Here is a 12,845-nt window from a genome sequence, read left to right on the forward strand (position 1 = left end):
TTAGAGAGACCATCAAGGCAAATAACTGTTCTGAAACACATTGAATAAGATTCCATTCAAATATTGCAACACAATATTTGGTGTTCATGGCAATGGGATAACATCATTTTCTTCTCTTCTAGGATAATGTAGAAGATTAATGTGGTGCATATCAGAGCATTTACATTTTGCGCATGCCTTAAAGATATGCAACTAAGAACAAAATTGTTATATTGAAGACCTAACAGCAGCGCCGCGACGACGGACAAGAAAGAAGAAGCACTAGCGCTTGTTCTGCTTTCTTGTCTGTCGCCGTGGCAGTGTTTAATCTTTCAATGATGGACCAACTCGCTCAGTTTTTGGTTGTGAAAATGTCAAATTGCAACATTCTTCACTTAGATATCAAAGTGGAAGTAGGAAATTAGAAAAGTAAACACAAGAACACATCGCGTATTCTTTTCTTCGATGCGCGCCGCCAGCTACGTCAGAACACCAGGTATTGCTTGATGACCTTCAAACGGACGAATGCGGACCCCAGGGAGCAGTTGTTGATGTAATCGTCATAGTCCACGTCGTACAGCGCCCAGCCGTGCTTTTTCGGAAGTGGATCGAAGGCGGCGAAATACATCTGCATCTGGGTTAAATTAGACAAGAGAAGCAGATCAAAAGGGGATCAATTATTTCCGAAACCGTTCCTCATCGTCATCATCCCCAGCACAGTCAGCCTGAGTCCAGAAATGAACAAAGGCTATTGTCACTGGTCTCCAATTCACCGGGTTGTAACCCTTGCCACAACCATTTTATCAACAAACTTTTCAACCTCATCCGACTGCCTGACTCTCTGAGACCTGCTACATTGTTGTCACGTTTGGATCCAATCGTTTACGCTAAGCGACCATCGTTTATGTGCTATTCGTATTGCATTCCCGCCCGCGCTGTTACGTTTCGCCTACGACGCGCGGTGTAGCCGGCGCGGATGTAACGGACGCCAGGGCTTCGTTCAAAGTGGCGGACATTTTGGCCCGTTCAGCGCTGCCGCAACGCCTCCCGCCAAGCGCGTCCAGGCAGGTTTCAATGCCACGTGTCTTCGTGTGTGCATGTTGGTGCCCACGCTTGTCAAATCGCGGCAGCCGGGGAGAGGAGCTCCCCAACTGGGAGGCGAGGAGGTCTGACCGGCGCCGGCCCGGCGGACACGTCACTTCTCGTCTCAACGTATCCGTGAGTCGCCGTCTCGTGCGCCTCATCCCGAGCCGTTTCTTCTTGCCCTCCACTCCGAGAGTATAAAGGCAGCTGCCCCGGACGCCAAGAGAGGGGCTTCAATTTCTGCCGTCGAGTAACGTGGTCGCCCGTTTCTCCACTTCGGTCGACCTGACCGGCTGCTCTTTTGCGATGCTAGAATAAACAAGTTCTGTTGGCAGTCGACTCATCTTTTGCCAGGACCTTCGGGTTTTTCCAGCTGTGCCCCATGCCTCCAGGCCAACGCTACCCTTGGGGCTTGCGACCCATTTGCAACAGCGCTTATTTATTATTATTGATCTAAGCTAAGGTATATAGAACCAGCGTTTCTTGCTACTCATTTAGGTAACTTTTTGCCCGTAACCGTACCGAAATTATTTCATTTTCATGAAACCGCTGGGTATTCTAAATGACATTAACAGCCCTTTCTTTAACTTCATATTTCGTGATCCGTAGACGGGCCTGTCGGGCAACTGATATGCGGCTATTAGTAAAATAGCATTGGGAGCGATTCTCAGTTCCAATTCACTAGGAGTAAAAAGAACCCATGAACTTAAAAGACCCCTCACTACCATGTACAAATAACTTTGCTTTCCTATGCCGCAACAGCAAAAGGGGGCTTTTGGACCTAATTTAAGCACCTGCCCTTATCTGTGTGTTATGACAAGGCCCATATGTGCCGCAGTTATGATGATTACATCTACGGGGAGTACTCGACGCAAACGCTAAGCGCAGATCACCAAAATAGTGCTACTAGATGGAGCAGCCTTAAACGCATGCGAATTCTAAATGAAATGCGATACCGTTGCGGGCTAGCCAATGTACCCGTGTGCGGATTTGGTGCCAACATAGTCCTCAATGGGCTGTGTTCTTTCTTGGGGAATGGTTTCCCAAGGGCGGCACGGCGCATGTAACTCGACAGTGCTTATGCCACTATTGTGGCAGGTCCTCGCTTAGAACAAGGAATGCTCAGTGTCATAAGTTAGTTTATGCCAGTAACTCGAGTTTCACTGATGTATGCTTTGGTTTAGAGTGATTTTCTGGCACAGAGCTTGAGATTAGTGTGTGAGATATATCTTTAAGTTACATCAAATTATTCCAAAAGTACGTTACGTTATTTCAGGCCGTAACCAACAAATCCATATCCACATCATTACAACATACAAGGCAGGTGGGTGTACTGAACATATGTTTGCAAAATAACTCAGCAGAAAAAAGAAATGCACTTGGGACAATTTAAGTGTAGGAAGGCGTATGACACACGATCTTTTTTGAACGCACGCGCCGCGCACTGCGGCGGAATTTAACCCGATACCACACTGCCAATTCTATTTGTGCACGGATCTGAGCAGCCATCGTCCCGATGTAGCCGCACCCCTTCTTCTCTGCGTTCTAAATTCGTGAATGGAGTCGTCCCATACTGCGACCCGCTCTCAGCCTTAAGAGTATGACGCGGAAGCTAATGGGATAATTTCTATATATGCAGATGTGGTGTTTCTGTACTTAACATACATAAATCCCTGAGAGCCCTGAGCCACTCATAGCATGGTAGTGCAGCGGTTAAACCGTGCATCTGGCAATGCATAAAGACGCACAATTATTGTCCACAATAGATAACTGCACGGCGATCACTAGGTACCGCATTTTCATTGTCCTCTTCCAAATGAAGAAACAATAATAAATTGGGACCGAAGGACATCACCACAACCTACACTTAGTTAAGGACTCAAGCAAGCACATTCAAGTGTCGCTGTAGTTATGCCTCGTGACTGTACAACGCCACGATGTGTAAGTCGCGAACGGCACACTAGACGGAGCGCTCTATGCCAAGCGCTTGAATACGATGTTTCTTCGCATGCCACGTTCTTTGCGCTCTGCTATAAGAGGACCAATTGACCTATTATTCAGCGCAGTGCACTGAAGCTATGGCCGCTGGCTTCCCATACGTAATATTGCCAAGTTGCGCCTGTAGAAAAGGCTGCGGTTGAGGACGTCACCACCTGCAGGGCACACTGGCAGGGGCGCTTGTTTAATGAAGAGAAAAATACCTCCACAATGTATTTTTGGACGCTGCCCAGTTGTGAAGTGACCCATACTAATGACCAAATACGGTAAGGCCCTAATACTAAAGGAGCACGGAACGAAATCAGCGCAGACAAGCAGACTTTGTCGCGAATTTTGTTTTGTTGTTGATTCCATTGTAGTCTGTTCGGAGAGTGCACCCCTCCTGTTTTTTTATCCTTATCATAATGGCATTAACATTTGTTTCCTCTGAAAATAATGCGTTTTTTAATGCTCAGCATTTCTGCCATTTTTAACCAGAAAAATCTCAACTAAAACATCGTCATAGACTTACCTTCGCCAGCATTGTGTCTGCTGTGTCGAAGGTGATGAGATCCTTGTTACTTGGCCACCCCGTGTACATGTGCATGGTTGATGGGCTAAACACGGGCTTTTGCTGGATCAAGTTGTCGCAAACCTGCGCACAAGCTCAAGTCATGCTGATGCCCGGACGAGACATTTTAACGCGATAGCGTTAGAGTGGATGCTCGGAGGAAAAGCCATGTGCGCTGTCACTAAATTCAGGATTCATCGAGAAGATTGTGACGTTAAATGCTCAGCTGTGGAATGAAAATGATCAGAATCCTTGCTAAATGCCACTCTGTGGTCGCGGCACGCCTAGTTTTTTGTATAAAGTATAAGGATGTAAAGGGAATTGACTGTGCAGACAAGAAAACTTGACCATTAGTTGTGAATAGACTCCTTTCCCTTGGGTTGGGAGTCAGGCACGCTACACCTTGGCCAGCGAGCGAGGTTCGTTCAACTTGGTTAAAGGGAGACCTTGCTTGTTTTGTTCCTCATCATCATCATCAGCCTGATGATGTGCACGGCAGTGGGGAAGGCCTCTCGCATAATTCCCAATTAACCCTGTCCTGTACCAGCTACCGCCACCCTATCTCAGGAACTTCTCCATCTCATCCACCTACCTAAGTTTCTGCCTTTCTTCTACGATGGTGTAAGGGCTCCCTTACCTGAAAACTTCTCAATCTCATCCACCTGCAAACGTTTCTGCCCCCCCCTCCAACCGCTACGCTTGCGTAATCACACAACCAATTCCATTATGCTGGAGGACCGTCGGTCATCTTGTCTGCGCATTACATGCCCTGCCACGCCTGTTTCTTCCTTGTGAATTCGACTACCTTGTCATAAACCCGCGTTTGTTCCCTCATCCGCAGTGCCCTCTTTCAGCCTCTTGAATAAACGAATATATAATATGTAGAACTCACTCTTAAATGCAGTCGTTTCTTACCTCTAAAGAGCAGCTTGATTGCCACCTTAATTTACTTGTTCCGAATAGTCATAATCTGCCGCAGTTATAAAATAAATTACGCGAAAACTTGTACAAATATTGCGCCTTACGGAGAAAGTTTACAGAATTGCAGTTCAAATATATTTTCGGGGGAATTTGAAAGCGTCCTGGCCAAACAGAGTGTGCGCTGCAGTTGGGGGCACTCAACCGAGAAGTTCAAAACTCAAGAGCTAACAGAGACGCAAAAGATATGACGCGAACCTGCCGCCCTATGCAACGCAGTATACTGCAGAAAGCGTGTGAACACTAGGCAGAATCTTTCGAACCATTTGATAACTTGCTCCGCGAATATACACTACCACACTGCGAGCTATAATATTCACTTTCACCGGTATACCGAAAAATTTAAACCCTTTAATCATTTCTCTGACTCCCACCAGTAACCCGGCAATGAGAAGTTTTGGTTTGGTTTGGTTTGGTTTGGATATGGGGCTTAACGTCCCAAAGCGACTCAGACTATGAGAGACGCCGTAGTGAACGGCTCCGGAAATTTCAACCACCTGAGGTTCTTTAACATGCACTGAGGTCGCACAGTACACGGGCCTCTAGAATTTCGCCTTAATAGAAATTCCGCCGCCGCGTCCGGGATCGAACCCGCGTCTTTCGCGTCAGCAGCCGAGCGCTGTAACTACTGCGCTACCGCGGCGGGTGGCAATGAGAAGGGATTCAGCCTCGCTGGCCCTAGTGTTATCCCTTAGAGGAAGCCACAGAACACAGTGAAGCGTCCTCTTCAAAGTCGGCTTCCGCACTGTATGAATCAATGTGCACAGGTCCAGGAATTTAAATTTGATACGAGCGACAACCCCCTTTATATTTCTTTTTAAATAACAAGCCAGCATCGCAGTACCGTCGTACGTCCCGGTAGCTTCGTCCTATATTTGGGATTCTACGCGCTTTACTGAGGCACAGTCTCATTTTCACTGACGAATCATCCAATATTCTTTTCTTTATATTAACAGTGATGATTGAAAACTTGGCCCCTCCTACATCTCACAGAATTTCTTAACCTGCAAACCAGGCAATGCAGTGCTACGAATAAGGACGAGAAGTTGAGAAAACACGCGCTCTGTTCTTCACAGTGCTGATAATAATAATAATATTAATAATAATAATTGCTTTTATGGGGGTAAAGGAAATGGCGCAGTATCTGTCTCATATATCGTTGGACACCTGAACCGCACCGTAAGGGAAGAGATAAGGGAGGGAGTGATAGAGGAAAGGAAGAAGGAGGTGCCGTAGTGGAGGGCTCCGGAATAATTTCGACCACTTGGGGATCTTTAACGTGCACTGACATCGCACAGCACACGGGCGCCTTAGCACTTTTCCTCCATAAAAACGCAGCCGCTGCGGTCGGGTTCGAACCCGGGAACTCCGGATCAGTAGTCGAGCGCCCTAACCACTGAGCCACCGCGGCGGGGCTAGTGCTCATGCGCTGAATTCTTTCTTGTTGTGGGTACCGCTTCCTCGATTCTTCTTAGTCATTGAATACATTAGCCCACATTACCTCGCTGCATCTGTTTCCACGTGTCGGAAACGACACGTGAATGGTAGATCCATTCACGTAGCGCAAATATGCCATTTCAAAACGCTCTTTTTTCTCCGTGAAGTTATAGTAAACTTGTTCCAGTGCTAGAAGACGTTCATTAAATCCGCAAATCACTGAGTTCCTTTTAAACAAATTCGCTACGCTTTTTTCTGCGTTCAAATTAGAGCATTACTTTTATGTGGACTGTTACGCCGTTTCACAGCGTTGTTCTTCGAGGCAACCATAGGCCAGAAGAATCCATTCTTTGATCGTTCCTGAGAGATGCACGCGCATTTTACTGAGCCCCAATAGAACCGGCTATATTAGCGCTGGTTCTGTATAGTGGCCCTGTTTGGCCATTCCTTTAGCAGATCCGACGTACACCTGAACTACGCTCAGACGCGACCTTGTATTCAGTACATTGGCTATGATAAAAAGAAACTCAAAGTTCCGCCTCCGGGAATGTCTCTAAAAATTTATATGGCGAATTGGGATACAAAGAACATCAGAATGGAACCTTAAAGCTAAGACACATCCTCATAATAATGCGAAATTTGTTGTGGGCAAGTAAGTTTGCGTGAGTAAACAGCAATGACGCAGTGGATATGATAGCTTTTTGTCGTGCTCTTCTCAGCAATATAATCAGCAATATTCTAGTATTCTTGGGAAAGCACGGAAAAGGTGATCCCTCTCTGGCAAATGCCTGGTACCGCCCTATAGACAGACAACATTACGCTACGGTGGGGATAAGCGCACTGCTAGCGCATTGCAACATTTATTCTGGTAGCATGATATTTATGCTTTCCCTGCTAGGAATCAAGGTTAGAAGAAGAGGCACTCTTTCAGATATGGTCTATCACTCCTCACTCTCTACAGGAGACTTAAATTTGATGCCTTAATGGCCGTCACCTTTGCCATCGCCTAAGCAGTTACCTCAGAGCCCAGTACATTCTCAGCTACTCGCAGTCAGCGGTTCGGTTTTTTTAAGTCACGCAGTCAAATCTTTTGCCAAATCAAACCTTCAAAAACACAATAATTTACAACCCGTCCAGATAAAAAGTATCTGCGTACAAGTGCACTTCCCACATCCAGGGAATGAAACAGCGGACGCCTGCGCTTGCTGTTTTGTCGACAAGGCAGTGGCCTGTCTGGACCTCAGATTGGCCAAAAACCGTGCTGTCACTTATCCCGAAATTGCCGTGTACTACCGCAATGATAGGCTCCACTGCCCGCCTTCCAGCAAATCTGTCGCAAATCCAAGCAAGTAGCCTGGACATAACTCCAGGTTACCACCTTCCCCAACCGATACATTAATTCCACCATTTCCCTCCGATAATTCTACCGCAAATGCAAACTGCGTGGTCCTGAAAAAGTCACCGTAGTCCATGCACAGTATGAATGCCCACAGGAACAACTACCGGGGGACCTGCAGCTCTAGAACCTCGAAGAGTGAGAGGCTGCGTATCTCATATGCGGCCCAGAGCGACAACTCTGGGTAGTAAGACTACTGTAGAGGCCGCCGAGGCCCAATGACTCAAGCGCATCTGAGAGGGTCTGACCCCCGGTTTAAAATCTAATCAAGAGGCTCTGTGAGTCGATGGCATAAAGATATACTACCAAAATCAAAGCTGCAAAAATGTAGTTTTTTCTCATTCTAGGCGCTTCTCTTAATTAAACAGCACTTGTGCTCTCCCGATAAGGAGACTTCTGAAGAGGTGTGTATCAGCACCTGGCTATACAGCACAGGGGTCGAGTAGGTGGTTTGCCAATTTGGCCTGGTGGCATCCCAGGTCGACGTGGTCTTCCACGAGATAGCCGCCATGGTGAAGGATGGTATGGCAGTGACCGTGCCACTAATGGTCGTGGCCTTGAGTTTCTTCAACGCTTCATTCTGCAATAGAAGGAAAGTAAACATCCAGACATCATAATAAAAAAGTGGAAATTTACAAATCTGAACGGCCCAGCTCCTCTATATCCGCTGGAAATAAAGTTCCACAGCCAACCAAAGCGCACGTGGGCTTAGGCTGGGCCTTTCAGCTAAATTGTGCCAAGCGATAACAATGACAATGCAGTTGGAAGAACCAATTATTGGACCAATGTAGGCAGGCGTAATAGCCAGCTTTGGATTATTTGCATATGTTAAGGACCTTCATATCCAAGCCCTTTGCGCATTAACTTAACTGAATTAGGTAAAGTTAATGTCTTTGACATTAGAGCAAAGTTTTTGATGTATAAGCTGCACGCACTGTCATGAAATACCGCATTTTTGCGCAACTTTATCGACGCTGATTTTTCAGCTCAGAATATATCCCTTAGGATTTAACAACTGGGACCAAACTGTGCTCTGCAAGGTCCTCAAATTTTTCCCCACGAATATATCCCGATAAAGACAACCATCCTGCGCGCAGTTAAAATGAATAAACAAGGAAATAGTCCCAGTGTTTCCTGTGCGATGAGCACGTGCACCCCGTTTAATTATGTAAGTATGGTGCAATTGCAGGTGACTGAAAATCTGACTGCAAGCTAAAAGAGTGATAAGCCATAAAAAAGTGACTGTGGTAACTGTAGAAGATTGGTTCAGAGGAAAAGAAGTCAGCGCGCTCAGCTCGAAATCATTCTTGCAACCACCGACTCGTTTATTCACTGCTACATTTTTTGCCCAATTACGTAAATGATAACGCGCCCCGGCAGTAGTCGCAGTATTTCTCACTTCGTATAATTTTAAGTAAAAAATGCGGAGCCACGTCATCGTAAAATGTAGTAAAAAACCGATGTGTACATTCCTCAACATGGTCGACAATATCTAGATTATTTTTCATATAAATTTCAATATCAAATATTGTTTATTATTTCTTGTAAGCAGCAAGGCAGGCAAACTTGGGGACGCTTAATCTTCGCCTTTAAGTCTAGAATGTCAGCGTTATAGAGCCCCAATCGCATCGCCTACCCAATTGTCTAGTTCTTAATTAGCATATCCTTAATTACTAATTTAAGTATCAGTAAATGTCTACATTATGTGAAAGCAAATTCAGCTTTCTTAGACAAATATTGTGAATGTTTGAATGTTGTAAGGTACTGTCACGGATATACTAATGGTAGTGGTCCCTAACGATGCATTGCAAAATCTTTCTTTTAAAGTTTTGCAACTGCTCGCATCGTGTAGTTAAGACTGCCATAGAAAAGCAATGGGGAGCGTTTTTGAAGAGATCAAAAACGCTATTAGGACAAAAAATGAAAAGCTGCCAAGGGGCGATCTGCGGATATATTGATTTCTATAGCGAAACGTTGTAATATATGTAAAAACGTGTTCATAAACTTTTTGCTGTACAGAATTGCTTTTGCCTAGAATTACTTGGTATGGACCACAGGGCATTCAATCCTTCCACCTTTATTCAGCTTCATCCAGCGAGCCTTGGTTGCTAATGGCTAGTGCGGCCAGGTAGAAAACTTTTTTTTGGTGTTCCAGACGCAACAAAAAGGTAACGCTTCACCGGCAATGTTAATAAAAAAATATCTGGCCATATTTACAAAAATTATTAGGGGATCGACACGGGAAGCGGGAGATGTGACTATCCTGAAAGATGAGTTTATAGTATAGCGTTTCAAGGATATTCGTGGGGAATATATTGCAGTGATCTGTTGAAAAAGTTGTCCTCTAATGAATAATAGTGCAGTTGAGATCTGCAGCCTTAAAATAAAGCCATTTATTATGGTTTTAAACAGTAGTTTAGTTTTTCTAGGATTTTCTTGTGCGCACAAAAGCTTGCAATATGAGAATTTGATGAAGATAAGTAACTCTCGAGAAAGTATACGCGTATCCCACATATTGTGTGCACAGAACACAACGGCGTGAACATCATAACGCAAATGGTTGGGAGCTAGATTTGCTACTATTTCTTGAATACAAACAGATTGATAACATTTAGAATTGCTCGAGCTGCTAGATGGAAAATAACACGATTCATTCACTAATAGCACTGAAGCTCTGGAAGCAAGGCTAGTGGGCAAAGCTCATAGACTTCTCAGTACACAGGTGGGATGGAACGGTAGTTTACAAGTATTTATCTGTTTCAATCAGACATAATTATTATGTTCAACTATGAAATAAATCACTTTTTTAATCGCTTCGAAGACCATGTAGATTAGCCTAGTGGAAAAAGGCCGAATGAAAGAAGGGGATCTATTTAGAAAAGATACCCAGAACTCGAGTGCCTTTCAAATGCATGGTATTTTTCTATCGTCCATACCCTCTTGCTGGCAATCGAGCCTGGCCATCTGAGAGTGCTATCTACGCTCAATAAGCTGAATATCCTCAAATCGTGGCCCAGAGCAACCACAGGCCATAGTTAGGCTAACGACGCGCACCGCTGGACAGCTGTCTCTTCCCGCTGGACAGCAGTCTCTTCCCGCTGGACAGCAGTCTCTTCCCGTTGACCGGCCTGTCCTACATAAGCAGCTGCCAGCTTATTCCTGCAACTTTTTCCCTAACGTACGCCCACCACACCTACTGCAGAACCCTGCTATGTTTTCTATTTTTATAGAATCTACTTTGTTTGTCTAAGTGACCGTCGGTCATTATCCATTCGCGCTGCTTTCTCTACAAAAGGCCATTTTTTCCCTTCAATTCCACTAGACTGCCACCCACTAGTGTATGTTCCATGGCACAGTGGCGCATTCTTTACTCTGTTTCCTTAATGGCACAGTTATTATCGATTTCATGCTCAGTGCACTGCTGGTTTAAGTTGGACATTTCGCAAACATCCACAGCTCTGCTGTGGAGGCGAGTATTAACAAGAAAGAGTTCTTTACTTTTTTCATGACAGATTTACTGCCTACCTCATCAGTTGCACCCTTCTAAGGTTGTTCAGCAGTAGTTTCAATATTATGCATAAGAAAGTTCGGTCAGCAGATATTCTTTCACTGTTCAGGCCCTCATTCAATCTGTGCTTATGTCCTCAGAGTAACACGGCGGAGTTCACGAGGAAACGGTTTTTTCTTCCAGACATTTAATGCCTACCTCATCAGTTGCACCATATTTATTTCCTAATCACTTCAGTGCTTTACTGCTAGCTCGTCAGCTGCAACCATCCGAGACTACTGAACAGTAATTTAAATTTTGTGCATATTAAACCTTACACCGACGGACATTCTTTAGCTGCTCAGGCTGCCAGTCATACTACGCTGTACGATCCCTGAGTAACTGAGACGTGCTCACCAGAAAACGGTTTTTTCCAGCTCCAGAGATTCGCTGCATACCTCATCAGTATCACCCTTCTGAGGTCGTTCAGCAGTAGTTTCAATATTATGCATAAGATAGTTCAGGTCAGCAGATATTCTTTAACTCTTCAGGCCCTCAATACAGCTGTGCTTATGTCCTCAGAGTAACACGGCGGAGCTCACGAGGAAACGGTCTTTTCTTCTGCCAGAAATTCAATGCCTACCTCATCAGTAGCACCATATTTATTTCCTAATCACTTCAGTGATCACTGTTAGCTCGTCAGCTGCAACCATCCGAGACTACTGAACAGTAATTTAGATTTTTTTGCATGTTAAACCTTACACCGACGGACATTCTTTAGCTGCTCAGGCTGCCAGTCATTCTACGCTGTACGTTCCCTGAGTACCTGAGACGTGCTCACCAGAAAACGGTTTTTTCCAGCTCCACAGATTCGCTGCATACCTCATCAGTATCACCCTTCTGAGGTCGTTCAGCAGTAGTTTCGATATTGTGCACAAGAAAGTTCAGGTCAGCAGATATTCTTTAACTGTTCAGGCCCTCATTCAAGCTGTGCTTATGTCCTCAGAGTAACACGGCGGCGCTCGTGAGGAAACGGTTTTTTCTTCTTCCAGAAATTCAATGCCTACCTCATCAGTTGCACCCTTCTGAGACCTTTGTATTGTTATTGCTACTTTGTGGACATAAAACTTTAGACCGACAGATTTTCAATAACTTTTCAGGCCCTCAGTCATGCTCTACTGTACGTGTCCTGAATTACTGAGCTGTGCTCTCCAAGAAACGGTTTTCCTTTTCATCTTCCAGCGACTCCCTCCTACCTGATTAGCTCCACTCTTGCGAGACTGTTGTACAGCAATTTCGATTACGTTCATATTAGAATTTAGACCGACAGATGTTCTTTAGGTATTCAGGCCTTGTGTCATGGTGTGCTTTACGTCCATGTGAACTTGCTTACCAAAAAACCATTTTATTTTTTTGCTGTTCTGAGGCATTTCTGTAGGCCAAGTCTGGGACCGTTCCTTACTACGACTATAAGATCAAAATAATTTTATCAAACTGCGCAAGTTTCTGTGGACAATGTTCAGCCCGCCATCACCGACAAACTAATCGCGAAACATTGTAGGTCTGATGCTCCGACCAAACAATGTTTAAAGTTTCACAAAATTTGCTCACTGAGAACTCACCATTGAATGGACGTGGTGGCTTTCCCATTCGGAGGGTCCCATCGAAAAAGAATTGGGTGGTATTTTGAACAAATGTGTAATTGTAATTAAAATTGTTATTGGGTATTGGCTGAAAGAAACAAATGTGTTCGACATAAAGATAAGTAATAAGTAATCCAGTTAAGGTGGTAAAGACATTTGAAGAGAATCATTGAAATGCAATATGGTAAAAAACTCTCAGAGCACTAAAGAGAACGGACAAAGAAAGACAGACATGAGCATTCACAAGCGCTAGGCAGGTGTGGAAACGATAAAACACGGCCTTTGCTCGGAACA

At 44.7% G+C, this 12,845-nt stretch overlaps 1 protein-coding gene across 2 annotated transcripts in view; it reads right to left on the reverse strand.

Moving 5' to 3' along the window:
- Positions 1-341: 341 nt before the first annotated feature.
- LOC144104955 (uncharacterized) overlaps positions 342-12,845 on the reverse strand; it is a 29,338-nt gene continuing 16,834 nt past the window's right edge. For both annotated transcript variants that reach the window (XM_077638185.1, XM_077638186.1), the window contains exons 6-9: positions 12,531-12,639; positions 7,840-8,001; positions 3,572-3,694; positions 342-613 (exon numbers count right to left, since the gene is read on the reverse strand). In XM_077638185.1, coding sequence (XP_077494311.1) covers positions 464-613; positions 3,572-3,694; positions 7,840-8,001; positions 12,531-12,639 — 544 coding nt within the window. In that variant the 3' untranslated portion in view covers positions 342-463. The remainder of the gene's footprint in view (positions 614-3,571; positions 3,695-7,839; positions 8,002-12,530; positions 12,640-12,845) is intronic.

This window comes from Amblyomma americanum, chromosome 9 (assembly GCF_052857255.1).
Source record: "Amblyomma americanum isolate KBUSLIRL-KWMA chromosome 9, ASM5285725v1, whole genome shotgun sequence".
NCBI classification, from domain to species: Eukaryota; Metazoa; Arthropoda; class Arachnida; order Ixodida; family Ixodidae; genus Amblyomma; species Amblyomma americanum.